At 42.8% G+C, this 14266-nt stretch overlaps 1 protein-coding gene across 1 annotated transcript in view; it reads left to right on the top strand.

Annotated features, from left to right (window-relative positions):
* CACHD1 (cache domain containing 1) overlaps positions 1-14266 on the top strand; it is a 124136-nt gene that overhangs the window by 60069 nt on the left and 49801 nt on the right. Inside the window, exon 4 of the mRNA XM_035121480.3 lies at positions 5138-5244. Coding sequence (XP_034977371.1) covers positions 5138-5244 — 107 coding nt within the window. The remainder of the gene's footprint in view (positions 1-5137; positions 5245-14266) is intronic.

Genomic DNA, 14266 nt, shown 5'->3' with positions numbered 1-14266 from the left:
ATATTAATTTACAGACATAAAAGCCTCTAAACAGATAATAAAAATGCATTATAGTAAATGAAACAGGATCATTTCATTTACAGAATGCACATAAAATGATCTTTATATTTATTCTCTACCTTTACCAAAGAGAGTTGGCTATGGAAATAGTGACCTTTGCTGCAATTGTGTCTTGCAAATAATTATTGAGAGTCCCAGTGAATACAGGGCAGTGGGAAGCAGGTTTACTAAAAACAGATGGCTTTTATATGGTCTTATAAAAGCATACTTCTGTTTAATAGCTCAGGACTTCCTGAATTACACTGATAAGGCATTTGTTGGAATACAGTTACAGATTTAGTGATAAGTACATTAGCTCTGTGTGGCTTTTAATTTTTTAGAAGAATTCATTTTGTAGTGCATTTCTTAGCACATTCTCTCCCCATACCAACCTCACTTTGCCCAGCCTATTTTGAGCCAAGCTCGAAATAGCAGGGGGCTGCTCCTTATAGGACAGGGGTCCCCAGACTTACCGCGCAGTGGGCCGGTGCCCGCCACGCCGACCGCGCGGCGGGCCGGAGGGCAGGGGAGTGCGCGCGCAGCGGGCCGGAGGGCGGGGGAGTGCGCGCCCGTGCGCATGCGCACACGCACACGGGCGGGGGGAAAATCGCCGAAAATCGCTTGTGCGCATGCGTATGGGCCTCCCCCGACCCGGAAGTGCATCGGAAATGACCTCTTCTGGGTCGGGAGAGGCCCATACGCATGTGCAAAATGGATTTTCGGCGATTTTTTGCCGATTTTTCTGATCGTCGCCGCGCCGCGCGCCGTAAGAGCGGGCGGCAGCAGCGGGCGGCGGGGGTCGTCGCGGGCCGGATTGGGAGGCCGATTGGGCCGCATCCGGCCCGGGGGCCGTAGTTTGGGGACCCCTGTTATAGGAGTTACTATTTAAGTGTGTTTCCATACAGAGTACACTGGAAGCATTGAAAGGGGCTGTGCATTGATCACTGAATATAGTTAAGTTGTGAGTGGGCAGCTCACAAATACTGTGGGCACAAGCCATGAGTTCCAAATCAACAAAGGTGTGAAGAAGAAGCTGTTAGCCTTAACCACACTGCAGTCCTTTCTTTCACCTACCAATGGATGAGCAGCTCCAACACTTCTTCACAGAATCACAAAGGGCAGTGGAAGACTTAACACATTTAAGGTTCCATTGTGGAACCGTAAGAAGAGCCTGCTAGATCCAACCAGTGGCCCACCTAGTCCAGCATATAGTGGCCAACCAGATCCCTGTGGGAAATACTCTAGCAGGACCCAGGCACAAAAGCATTCTCTCCTCTCCTCCCTCCTGCCCTTAGTAACTGGACTAGAATGATTGCCAGCTGGAAAGAAAGTTGCGTTAAAGAGAGGATGTGACACAGGCATGGACAATGCCAAAGTAGGCAGAGATACTTATAGAGGGCTGCTTTAGTCAGGTTTTATTATGCTAGCCTTAAGCTGAATATATCCAGAGTCCAGGAGCCCAGCAATCTATGGTTAATCTTAACTGGTTTGTCTGAAATCAATCAACTTCGAACCAAGGGTTATGAAGCTGAGTTATTTCAATAAACCAGGCATCCCCAAACTTCGGCCCTCCAGATGTTTTGGACTACAATTCCCATCTTCCCCGACACCTGGTCCTGTTAGCTAGGGATCATGGGAGTTGTAGGCCAAAACATCTGGAGGGCCGCAGTTTGGGGGGTGCCTGCAATAAACCATTGTTAAGGTTAACCACCATTTAGGGTTTGGAACAGAAGGCTAAATTGCAAGTAATCTAAATGAGAAACAAACTGGAGAGAGGAGGAAGCACATAAACCCAAGATTTGCACAGGTTTCTTCCATCATGGTTAACCATGATTTATTGTGTTGACTAAATTCAGCATTACTTGACTTAGTTTTTGTTCTCTGTGTCTTAATTGATTATGCTGGTTTGTTTTTTAAAAAGAAATCCTTAAGGGACATTTTCTTTATCTCAGTACACTGAGAGAAATTCTTATCACTGTAACATATTACTTGACAAGTCTGCCTTAGATTCATGAGTGTAATATTTACATGGGTAAACCAACAGATCTATTTTTGAAGATCATTTACTTCATGAATGCGATAATTGCTTCAGAAGTGGTCTGGCTCACCTTTTTAAAATAGCTGCTTAAATATTTGCTATTGCAGTTCAGCTTTATCATAGCCTTTTCTTCTGTTTACATGCCCTCTCATGGGCTGTTAAGTTGTGAGATAAGGAGATTCCCATTCTGATCTTTCAAGTTGCTGGTGGAGTTGTATTTTCAAGAATACGGAACTGGATTTGGACTCAGTTTAATGGAATTTCAAGAGTGTGCAAAGATGGCTGTAGAGATTCGGAAGGACTGAGTCTTACAGTTTTGGAGTATGTGCATTTTACGATTTTCTTAAGCACTCATTAGAAATTAGTATTTGATTTGCAGGAATGAGAGTATGGGATAGGCTAGGAAGAATCCTTCTAACACAAGTATTATCAGGGCATACAATGACAAAGCTATTATTTCCGTCACAAATTGCTGCAGTGAGTTAAATTAATTGGCTTCTAGTATAATTAAGTGCTGAGAGAATAAAATAGTACCCCTCCCCATTATCATAAAATTCTGTCCTGAGTTCCTAGTTATTCTCACAATTAAAAAATAAATAAGCATTTAAGAAGCCTTTGAGATTATACGGTACTTAGTACCGTTCATGTTAATATAACACCAGATAAACAACATTTGTTTCATCCAGACATATTGGAAAGTCTCCAGGTTAGTCAAATGGATAATGGTTTACTGTGTTTGCATTCCTTAAAAACAGGTGCATGCTTAAGTGCTTTCAGAATTAGAGCTCCATTATTAGTTCATTCTAACTTTTTTAAAAAATAAAAGCCATGTACTGCAATGTACAGAAAATATTAATTACAAGAATATGCCTTGCTATTAAAAAACAGCAACTAGTTTTAGCATTTTAAATAAAATTGTTAATTTTGAATTAGTTTGTCATGTAGCTGCAATTACCCCAGGGAGAGTGGGAAAACACCTTCATAGAAATTTAAACAAATAATTGAAAAAAGGATAGGTCTTGTTACAACAACGGATGAGTGTCATTTTTATATACACATTCTCTTTCTCTCACCCCCTATTTTCTAAAACTGAAACTGCATAGAAGTTGTTGATTTACTTTGTGAATAGAGGCTGAATACAATCCAATTGGAGCTTACTTGAACACTGTTTTGATGTAAGATTCAAAGCTTCTGCAAATTTATTTTATCTTCTACATTTGCTGATCTTCTGCTTGTAAATCCTGTTGAAGGAGAATAAAAATGACTGCTGCCTGATGGGAATTAAATGTCTGAAGTTCAAAGCAGTTTGCACATCAGAGCAAACGTCAATCAAATGAACATCTTGCAAGCTAGGCAGGGAGCGAATTTCTCCATGGGGAAGAGATCAAAGTGGGAGTCACAGTTCTGTTTTCTCCCTCTGGATGCAGTTTCGATCAGTTGTTCATTAAAGTGAATCCAGAAGGAAGGGTTTTCATATAGTATAGAAAAAGAAAGGGGGGAAAGAAGAGGGTTGGATAGTGGGAATGGATGATACTTTTTCTTGCAGCTGAAGTTAAGACCACATTTTGATCATTTTTAATTGCAGAAACTATTTACAACTAACTCCCACCCACCCACCCCCACCGGACTGTTTGGGGATTTGTTGCAGTTACATTTTTATCAAGAGTTTTTATAGAGGACATGTTTCAAAACCTGCTTAGTTAATCTACATTCTTTTGTTTGAAAAAGATGGAGGGACTAGTTAAACAACTCCCCGTCCCTATTTACAGTGCCTATATATTTTATTTGTCTGGAGATCAAGAGTTCATCTTACATTTTTGTGTGTGGTTAATACCTTAATCATTAGGAACATGTCAGGTTTTACTTTTAAGTGCTGTTATTGTATACATTTTAAGGATGGTGAAAAATAAAATCCCCAAATTGCTTGAAATACTGATTAGCACCATTAATAAATAACGTGAGTTGCTTTTAGCAGTGGACACCATGTAGCAACTCCCAACGAGCACATCCTCCATTTTCTTTTATGCGGAAGGTATTTCTGGGCACACACAATGGGGGGGAGGGAATCCCTGTATTCATCTAGTGCATTTTCATTCTTAATTAATAGTGGGGGCACTTCAGTGGGACTTACATCTGAGTAAACAAGGTTAACAAGGTTGCATGAAATGAGACTTAATTTCCTTAAATTTTCCTTTCTTGTAATTCATATCCCTTCTGATTTTTTATTTGGAAGGCAGAATGTAATGTAAGATGTTGGGAACAGACCCAGATCTGTTTAGACTTGAGCGGAAATGAGTTAGTTTGGATGGTTTCTGCTAACTTAGGTACTGTGTAAAATGTACAGAAGGATTAGCATCAAGGCTGTGCAAAGTTGCTAACGGGCCTAAAGCATAGCCATAGCTACCAGGGTTTTTTGTTTTTTGTTTTGCCTTGGGTGAACTTAGCTAGCTAGGTGTTTTGCCCTGGGTAAAGCCTCCAGAGGGATGCTGTTGTGGCTCCCAGATTGTGTGTGTGTGTCCGTGTCCGTGTGTCCGTGTCCGTGTGTGCAAATGCACATGGAGGATGCCAAACTGGGTCTTTGACCCGAATGAAATAAAGCCTAGTTTCAACCCTGCCTAAAGATATGTAACAAAGGTGATAGGCAAGCCTCCCTTGGGGAGAGCATTCCACAAATGGGGAGCCACCATAGAAAAGGCCCATTCTCATGTTGTCACCCTCTGGACTTCTCATGGAAGAGGCACACAAGGAAGGGCCTCAGATTATGATCGCATGAGCCGTTTAAAGCTTTATAGCTTAAAACCAGCACTTTGATTTGGACTCAGAAACTAATTGGCAGCCTTTGCAGTCAGGCCAGGATTGGCGTTATATGCTCAAACTGTCTTGTCCTGTTGAGCAACCTGACCATTGAATTCTGGTCAGCTGAAGTTTCCGAACCATCTTCAGAGGCAGCCCCACGTATAATAACTCTCTTCCCCTAATGCAAGCTCAAGGGAGAGTCCATATTTAAACAACAGAACTAGTTTATTTGTCTTATTATTTTTACTATTGTGTTCATTTTAGGTTTGATGGAAACTTTAACACTAATGTGTCTAGAACGATCAGCTGCGATAGACTGTCTACCACTGTGAATAGCAGAGCGTTCAATCCCGGCCGTGACTTAAACTCTGGTAAGTAATGCATACTTGAGCATGTAACTTCTGCCTTTTGCTGCAGAGAACCAGCATCCAGCGCCACAGCAACTGAGTTTTATCTGACGCTGCCACACGGTTTTTAATTTCCAGAACTGGATGACAGGAATATGTTTTCCTGCAATTATGTTGATACCTTACTCCAATATACCATGTAATTGATAGTGGTTTATATCAAACTTAATTTGTTTTCTGTATAGCCATCTGCCCTGGCATCGGTAATGTCAGTTCTCCATAGTGACATTACAAAGGGGCCTCTTTGATCTTTTGAGTTCATCTAACATATAGCAAAGATCTGCCATGAATTCTGATTTTAATTCACATCTGCCTTCACCTTTAGTTCATTTGCTGCTGTGTGGCTATAGAGATTCTTCATGGACCCACTGCCATGTAACAACTTAACTCCCGGGTCAGCTCTTCACTGTTGGTGACTGTGTATTCTCAAAGCAGAGCTATTGCTGCTGTCACTGCCATAATAGGCGGCTATATCTGGTTCTCCTCTTGTTGGTTTAGTATGGTAGAATACAGGAAGAGATATCCTAGTAATAATAATAATAATAATAATAATTTATTATTTATACCCCGCCCATCTGGCCGGGTTCCCCCAGCCACTCTGGGCGGCTTCCAAAAAAACAGAAATTCTAAAATACAGAAATCCATCAAACATTAAAAGCTTCCCTAAACAGGGCTGCCTTGAGATGCCTTCTAAAGGTCTGGTAATTGTTCTCTTTGACCTCTAGTGGGAGGGCATTCCACAGGGTGGAAGAGGTTATGCACCTTTTGAAATGCTCTCCCAGGAATCATCCATGCTACATACACTACAGCTTTGCGCTGAAAAGGTGGTTGAATGTTAATGAACATAAAAGGCAAATGTGGCTGGTTTCCTTTCCTTTTCCTTTTCCGGCTGTCTAATTTATCCCTTGTGGGCCAAGTGGGTTTCCATTTACAATGAATAGTTATTATTTTGAGTTTAAGTCAGGAATCCTATAAGTGACGATACAGTATTAAAGAAAACACCCAGCCAGATTTTAAAATTTAGGCCCCTAATGTTCTTTAGGGAATTGCAGCATCGCTATAAAAGAGTGCTGGTGCTGATGATTCTCTTCCCTATATATGCCAGGGAGTGTCATGTAGGAGCTCATTTTTGTGAGTTTATAATACTGTATATTCCTTTGCACTTCCTGGAAAAACAAACAAGTCAAGCTTCCAGCAAATTAAAGCGAAACATTACAGAACTACTCATCATTACTGATCTGTTTTGTTAAGGGATGGGGTCTGTAGAAACTCTTGAATAATGTGGTTTCTATCCAAATAGACAGATTGTTCCTGATATCTAAACAGGTTTGCAGTTGATTTTAGCCTCAAAAGCCTTTCTTCCTTATCTTCATCTTTAGAAAGTTCTGATAGTTCTTTTCCTCCAGCTTGTTAGTTCATTCTGCCTTCCCTAGGGAGAGCTGCCAATTTTGCCATAACCCTGTGCTTATTTTTCTATGACCACAAGTGTACAGTCTTCTATGAGATAAGCAGGGACTACTTCAGCTGAAAAAATAAGCTTTCTCCCCCCCCCCCTTCAGGTGTGCTTTTATTTTCCATCTAGCAAAGCTGCAAGAATTCCCCACTGAAATTTCTTAGTTTCTTCCTTCCTACAATCCCTAAGAGATGTACTTTGGGGGCCTCTTTTTATCTTCATTCCAAGCCCTTTACTCTTTAAAATGCTTTCCTTTTATGCCATGTTCCTATGTGAGGCTTGCTAAGATGGCATGCATTGTAGATACCCTAGCATTTAAGCTAAGTAAGCAGGTATCTCTCCTGTTTCTGGTGCCCAGATAGATTTATTTAAAGCACAGTAGCATTGTTCCATAATACATTGTTCCATTTATCTCCTCAAGGTATTGGTTTAGCAAAAAATAAAAATAAAATAACCACATTCCTGTTAACACATTCTCACTACCAACTCCTATCCTAGAAATGAATGGCCAATCACTTTTGTAAAATTCTGCCATTCTGGAGCTGTGGTGCTTTTCCTGCAGAGTTGCAGTGAGCTATTTAAAAGGGACCCTGAAAAACTTTTTGTAGAGGTAATCAGGTTTTCTGGAAGAGTACTGTACTTAAAAGTGCCTTACTTCTAATATTTGGAGCACCTGGAATTTGCAAGCCTGCTTTTCATGACTTTTTGGCTTCTCTGTTTATATCTTCTCCCCCCCCCCATTTTTTTTTAAAAAAACCAATGTGTATTTATATAGCTGCTAAGTGAGGATCATTCACGCATTTGATAAAATAAGCTTATATGCGAAAGCTTAGGTACCACAAAACTCTTTCCTTGCCCCCCCCACCAGGGGTTAGGTAAAAACATTTGGCACATACCCAGTTTCTTTAATCAGGGTTGAATCTTGGCACTGTGAAAAGGCAAAATTCTGAGGTCATCTCTTTAAGTGCAGCGTGTCCAGTAGATTTTAGCTACAGGCATGGGTTTGAAAATTTAAGAGAGGCATACTGACAATGCATGACTTTGGTGCAATGCTGTCAGGTTTGCAAAATCCCACACAAAGCACTTGTTAGTTCTTCCTGATTAAAAATTACCTTAAATGCGTGAAGCCCGTAACAGGAGACGGGCCCCTTGTGGAGACAATCTTAAAAAACTTCAGAGAGAATGCTAAAATGATAACGCTTGGCACTTATGGATAACACTTGCAAGATATAAAGCATATTGGAATCATTAACTAATTAATCTTCAAACATACTAAAAATGGAACATGATTACTCATTATGTAACAGTTACTTTAATAAGTCACATATTGAGTATTAAAGTTGAATGCCTTAGGCTAGAATGAGAGCAGCACCCTTTCCACATGGTATATGTAATATGGCAATCCTCTGTTGGAAGCTAAAAATAGATTCTCTCTCACCTCTCTTTTTTCTGTTTATGTCAGTTTCCTCAACTGTGCCTTATGTGGTTCAGGCATCCTGAGGAATGGGGCGTTGAGAGGCCGGAATGTCACTCAATGCATATCTAAAGTTATTTAAGAAAGCGTTGGGGGACCCAACCAGCCAGATGGGTGGGATATAAATAATAAAATTATTATGATGGGATAAAAACCTCAATCTGGATCAAATGTTTCGCAATGCAACTTCTTTTACTGTACAGTACTGTTAAATTTCAGGTAATAAAAACAGCAAATTAAAAAGTGTTCTCTCCAACAGCTAGTGATAACGATTTCCCACTGTAAAATTCCCATATTTTATTGTCTTTTATCATTGCATGATGCATGCCATCAATTGACACGAACTGTTGTTTGCATCCTTTTGAAAATCAGTCTGTGTTTATGGGGGTGCATTGGTTCAGACTTAAAGTGAAACTTTTGTTGTTGTTGTTGCCTTGTACCAAATAACTAGTTTTAGCCAAGTACAAATACATTGTAATTTTTCAAGCTTTTCATTGCAGTAGAAGAGACCTGAATATAAGCCACACTTTCCCCACAAATTTTGACCGTGAAAAGTTAAAAGTGCAGCTTATATTTGCGACCTTATGGTATGCAGTCAGGAGCGCGGGGCAAACAGCGCCCACCCCACGCATAGTCCCCTGTCCTCTCCCCCAAGGCCGGGAAGGGAGAGAGCAAGGAAGGGGAAAGGCCACTGTCAACCCAGTGCAACTCCCCCCCCCCCAAGTATGCGCCCAGCAGCAGTGAGGAAGGGAGCAACTTATATTTGGGTGTTTTTTTTATCTTTTCTTTTTCCTCCAATTTTTCGGGTGCAGCTTATATTCGGGCCAATACAGTATGTGAATCCAGTGGCCCTTAGGGGAGAGTTTCAATTTGTTCTCTTGCCGGCAAGAGACTTTATTCATGACTGCATCTTTTCTCTGCTCAGATTTTTTACTGAAGTGCAAATTGGGGGTATTGTTTGTGTGTTTAACAATTGTAATGTGGGCCTCAGTTCTTCCCTAATTTTTTCATAGTTTTCTTTTCAATGTTTGTACTTTAATCCTAAAGTTGGGAGCGTGGAGACTACTGTGCAGGTGTACCCTGGCTTCATGTCTATTAGTTTAAAGCAGTTCCATAGCTCAGTGAATTGAGTACATGTATTGCATGTATAAGGTTCCTGATTCAGTCTCTTGGCATCTCCAATTATGAAGATGTTCAGGTAGCAGAACTGAGAAGGACCTTTGTGGAAGCCCCAGTACAGCTAGTGCCAATCAGAGCAGATGTACCAAAAGGTTTACTTGGCTTTGATAATCAGAGCTGGATTGAATGTTCGCATTTCTGCTGCAAAAAAATATCCCTCTGGCACCTGAAACATCTCCTGAAATCCCAGATTGCTTACCTCTGTTTGCCCTTGTTTTGCTGTTTGTTTCCAAATCAGCAGGAGTTTTTTTTTCCTCATGGCTCTTTGCATGTCGACAACATGATCCCAGAAACTGGAACACATAATCAGCTTGGTAGCGTCATGCTGATATCATTTAACCATCTATAGGTAATTACATGATGCCACCACAAAACCCAATTCCGACTGAGGGCAATGCTTCCTGCCCTCATTCTGAATGGACAAAATATTTTCACCCCTGTTTCCACTTCCTCAAAATTCACTGAAAAGTGAGGTGCTTTTCACAGCTGGCAAGTGTTCACAAATGAAGCTTTCTCCCTGTGCTTACCCTTAGTAAATAAATGTTATGGTGTATTGGGGAGCAAAACCTGTGTTTATGCGCTTAATGACCAGGGCTGGTGCCTGGCTGGCCTGGCAGCCAGGAAGCTGGTGAGTGAGTGGTGCAAAGGTTTCAGCAAGATAAAGCTGCTGCCAAGGCTCAGCACAGAGCAATTACTCCGGCAGACAGGTTTCTTAAAAGTTGGGAGCAAATCCTGAGTCAGCAATTCGGCAAGGCCAGCAGGGCTCCTTTTGATTGCCCAGATCACCTGATCCAGCTGGGCCATCAAGTTGCAGAATACTTTCCAGCTGCTATCCAGAGTGGTGCTGCAAAGCAGCAAGGATCAGCCAGCAACTCTCTCTGTGGTGGTCCAGGGAGTAAGGTGTCAGGGCAATGCTGTCAGCTGTTTTGCTCTCAGCTGGGTGCTGACTTACAAAAATGAGGCTTAATAGTTTACGTTGCATATTAGTCAATCTGCTTTGGAAGGTGGGGGAACCCCCAGAACAAATTTAGGAGCGAGCAGAGGGGGAGAATGTTCCACAGCACTATGAGATATCATTGAGCTCATGGAACATCCTCCTTAGCACTGCATTGAATACAAGGCCTAGGAAGGATCAGAAGATGTCATGTAGAGTTTCAGAATTGGCTGCACAATGCCGCTACTAACCCAGATTTCTTTCGGCCCTGGAGCTGTATGATCGAGATGGTGCTATATATTGGCCTCCTGCTGTTCTCATCTAGCAGTCAAGATCACTTGTGTGGTTCCTCTTTGGAAGCCTGATACCAGACCAAAAAAATCTGGTCCATTGCTTACTGTTCGCTTTAACAGACTGCAATGCCCATCCACTGCCTAACAGATAATAAAAGTTTTCAGAGCCTGTAGGGCATGTGTGTAGCTCTAGATCACGGGTGTCAAACACAAGGCCCGCGGGCCAAATCCGGCCCGCCAGACCTCGTCATGTGGCCCGCCGAGCGCCCCAGCCAGCGGGACCCAGCAGCGGGACCTTGCTGCTGAAGCGCCACGCCAACAAAGCGTCGACAGACAGCTGGGGCCGGGGGGGGGTAGAAAGGCGGCCGGAGCAGCGCTGCGTGGAGCGCCCCGAGCCACAGCAGGAGAAGGAGGAGGCAGCTTGCCGGGTCAGCGCCCAGCAGTGCCGCCCGGAGAGTCCCGAGCCTCTGGGACGCAGCAGTGCTCTGTAGCACTTTGAATCCTCCTCCTCCTGCCATGGCTCGGCGCCTGGAAACGGCTGCTGCTGCTGCTGCTGCTGCTGAAGCACAGACAAAGCACCCAGCAGCGCCGCATGGAGGAGGAGGAGGATTCAAAGTGCTACAGAGCACTGCTGCGTCCCAGAGGCTCGGGACTCTCCGCACGGCACTGCCGGGCACCGACCCGGCAAGCCTCCTCCTCCTCCTCCTCTTGCCTCACCTCCTCCTCCTCCTCTTCCTGCCGTGGCTCAGCCTCATGAACGTGAGCTCAGCAGCGGCTCAGCCTCACGAACGTGCAACTCTGAGGCTTTACGCACTTCTCCTAAAACAGACACCCGCTGCCTCACGCTGCAGGGGAAATGCTTTTTGCCCCTGGGTCCCTTCACGCTCTTTTCTGGCGCTGAATCGAGGCGGTGACCCCCCCTTCCCTTTCTTTCTTCCTCTCTCTCGTTCTTATTCTTTCTTTCCCTCTCCTTCCTTCCTTCTTTATCTCTGTCTTCTCTCCCTCTTTCTTTTTCTTTCCTTCTTTATTTATTCCTTCTTTCCTACTCTTCTTTCTCTCACCTCTTTCCTTCCTCTCTCCCTCCTGCTCCCTCTTTTCTGTCTTCCTTCCTTCCTTCCTTTCTTCCTTCCGTCCTTCCCATCTTTCTTCCTCTCCCTCATTCTTATTCTTTCTTTCCCTCTACTTCCTTCCTTCTTTCTCCCTTTCCGTCTTCTCTCCCTCTTTCTTTTTCTTTCCTTCTTTATTCCCTTCCTTATTTCCTACTCTTCTTTCTCTCCCCTATTTCCTTCCTTCCTTCCTCTCTCCCCCCACTCCCTCTTTTTTCTTCCTTCCTTCCTTCCTTCCTCCCTCCCTCCCTCCCCTCCCCTCCCTCTCCTCAGAAACATAGGATGCTGCTTTATACTTCTGGCCCTTAAACCCTGGAACCAGGAGAGCAGCTCCAGTGAGTCAACCACAGCCAGTCCCTTTGGTGAAGGGTGGTGGCTCACTGGCAGAACATCTGTCCTGCATGCAGAAGGACCCCAGCATCTCCAGGTACTAGTAGCTCTGCAAAGGTCCTGCATGAAACCCTAGCGAGCCTCCACCACCCAGTGCAGTTACCAAAAATCATTTTTCAATAAATTGTACAATAATTGTACATTTGAATATCTACTTGCCATTATTCTGACTATGTTTCTGCTTTCAGAGCTAGTTATTACTTACATTATTACAAAAAAACAGTAATAATTGAATGCAGTGACAATAATTTAGGATAATAAAGAGTGGACACATAGTCCTACAGATACAACCGGCCCTTTGAGGGTGACCAAACTGCTGATGCGGCCCCCAATGAATTTGAGTTTGACACCCCTGCTCTAGATCATTGTTCCTGTGTTTTTATATTTTTATATTTGCATTTTGAAAACTGGCACCTGGAGTTTGCAAGATTCATTGGAGATATTTTGTATTCGAGGACGCTTGGTATACTGCAGTTCTCCTGTTTCCCAATCTGTTTTTCTTAAAAGTAAAAAATAAAAATTCTCCAAAAAATGTAATTTAGCATAAGGAGCTGACATAGAGCTGGTGTTCTGACTTATTTGGTAAAATGTGTCTAACAGCTGTTTCTTCTCCAAGCTTAAATACCGCCTTAAAATTTCAAGTCTCACTCCATAAATTAAAAATCTGCACTTGAAAAGCTGTCTATTTGAATAATTAAGAAAGTGCAGTCTGGGAGAGTAAGTGAGCATAGTCTAGTAACTTGAACTTGCAGCTAGGAGCAAATTCCCCAAGGCTTATATTACTTGCTTGGCTGCTTCACTCGCTTTGAGCTTTTGGATAAGTTACTGCATTTCTCTGCACACAGCTCCATATTTGTAAGATGAGAACAATCCTGCCTCATCTGTGCGTTTGTGAAGGTGCTTTGAATGGAGTCATGGTGGGGAGTCCTGGTATCTGCACCATATTAGTACTATTCTCTTCATACTACACAGGCTTATCTAATATTAAGACTTTTTTATTCTCTATAAGAAAGAGCATTTAGTATTTATGGATTGTTTGAAGCTGAGGCTCACAGTCATGAAATAAAACCAGTTACTTAGAGCAGGGAAGTTTGCCTTCGTAGGAAAAGCAAAGCTAAGAGGTTTAAGGAATAGCAACATAGGTCCTGTTCTGTAAATTTTGGGGAAAGATTTGTGTTCAGGGAAAGAACAAGAGCATGGTAACTATTAAAATGTGGCAGAGGAAGGAAAAAGAAGACAAACTTCATACAGTGAAAATATATATTGTTGTAGACACACTCTTAAAATGATATAATTAACTCAGTGGAATAGAACAAGTTGAATTTACAGTGAAGTCTCATTATATCATGGATTAAAGTGAGGCTTGCATGTGCTGGGAAGCATGGAAACAGTGTGAAGGAATGGGACCTGCTACAAAACGTTGCAGTATATCTTCACAACATTCCCCCACCCACCCGAAAAACACCAGGAGAGAACTTCTGGTCAGGGTTTCAGTCAGCCATGTTTCTTCTGTACCAGAGATGGGGAACTTGTGGCTTTCCAGAAGTTATTGTTAGATTCCAGTTCCCATCACTAGCATGGTCAGGAATGAGTCTGCTGAGCCAGACCAAGGAGGATATCATGAGCACCTTCAGGGAGTTCTGGCAGGAAGACAGGGCTGGAACCAGGCCTTGTGGGGCAGGGCCTTCTCGCAACTAGGGTTGCTGCTTCAGCTTTTGCACTAGTTACCACACTCCACTGGGCTCCTACGGTAGACAGCTTCAGTGATGGATGGGTGGTAGGACATTTGAATGAATGTTAAGCTTTGCTTTCATACATGCTGACTGCCCGCCATCTTCAATTACAGTACAGTGGTACCTCGGTTTACAAACACAATTGGTTCCGGAAGTCTGTACTTAACCTGAAGTGTACTTAACGTGAAGTGAACTTTACCATTGAAAGTAATGGAAAGTGGATTAATCCGTTCCAGACAGTTCGTGGAGTACTTAAACTGAAGTGTACTTAACCTGAAGCGAACTTTCCCACTGAAAGCAATGGAAAGTGGATTCATCTGTTCCAGACGGGTCCGCACAGTACTCAACCTGGAGCGTACTTAACCCGAGGTATGAGTGTAATTGGTTCTGGAAGTCCGTACTTAACCTGAAGCGTACTTAACCT

This window comes from Zootoca vivipara, chromosome 7 (assembly GCF_965207765.1).
Source record: "Zootoca vivipara chromosome 7, rZooViv2.hap1.1, whole genome shotgun sequence".
In the NCBI taxonomy this organism is placed as follows: domain Eukaryota; kingdom Metazoa; phylum Chordata; class Lepidosauria; order Squamata; family Lacertidae; genus Zootoca; species Zootoca vivipara.
This window is presented reverse-complemented; position numbering and strand designations above follow the sequence as displayed.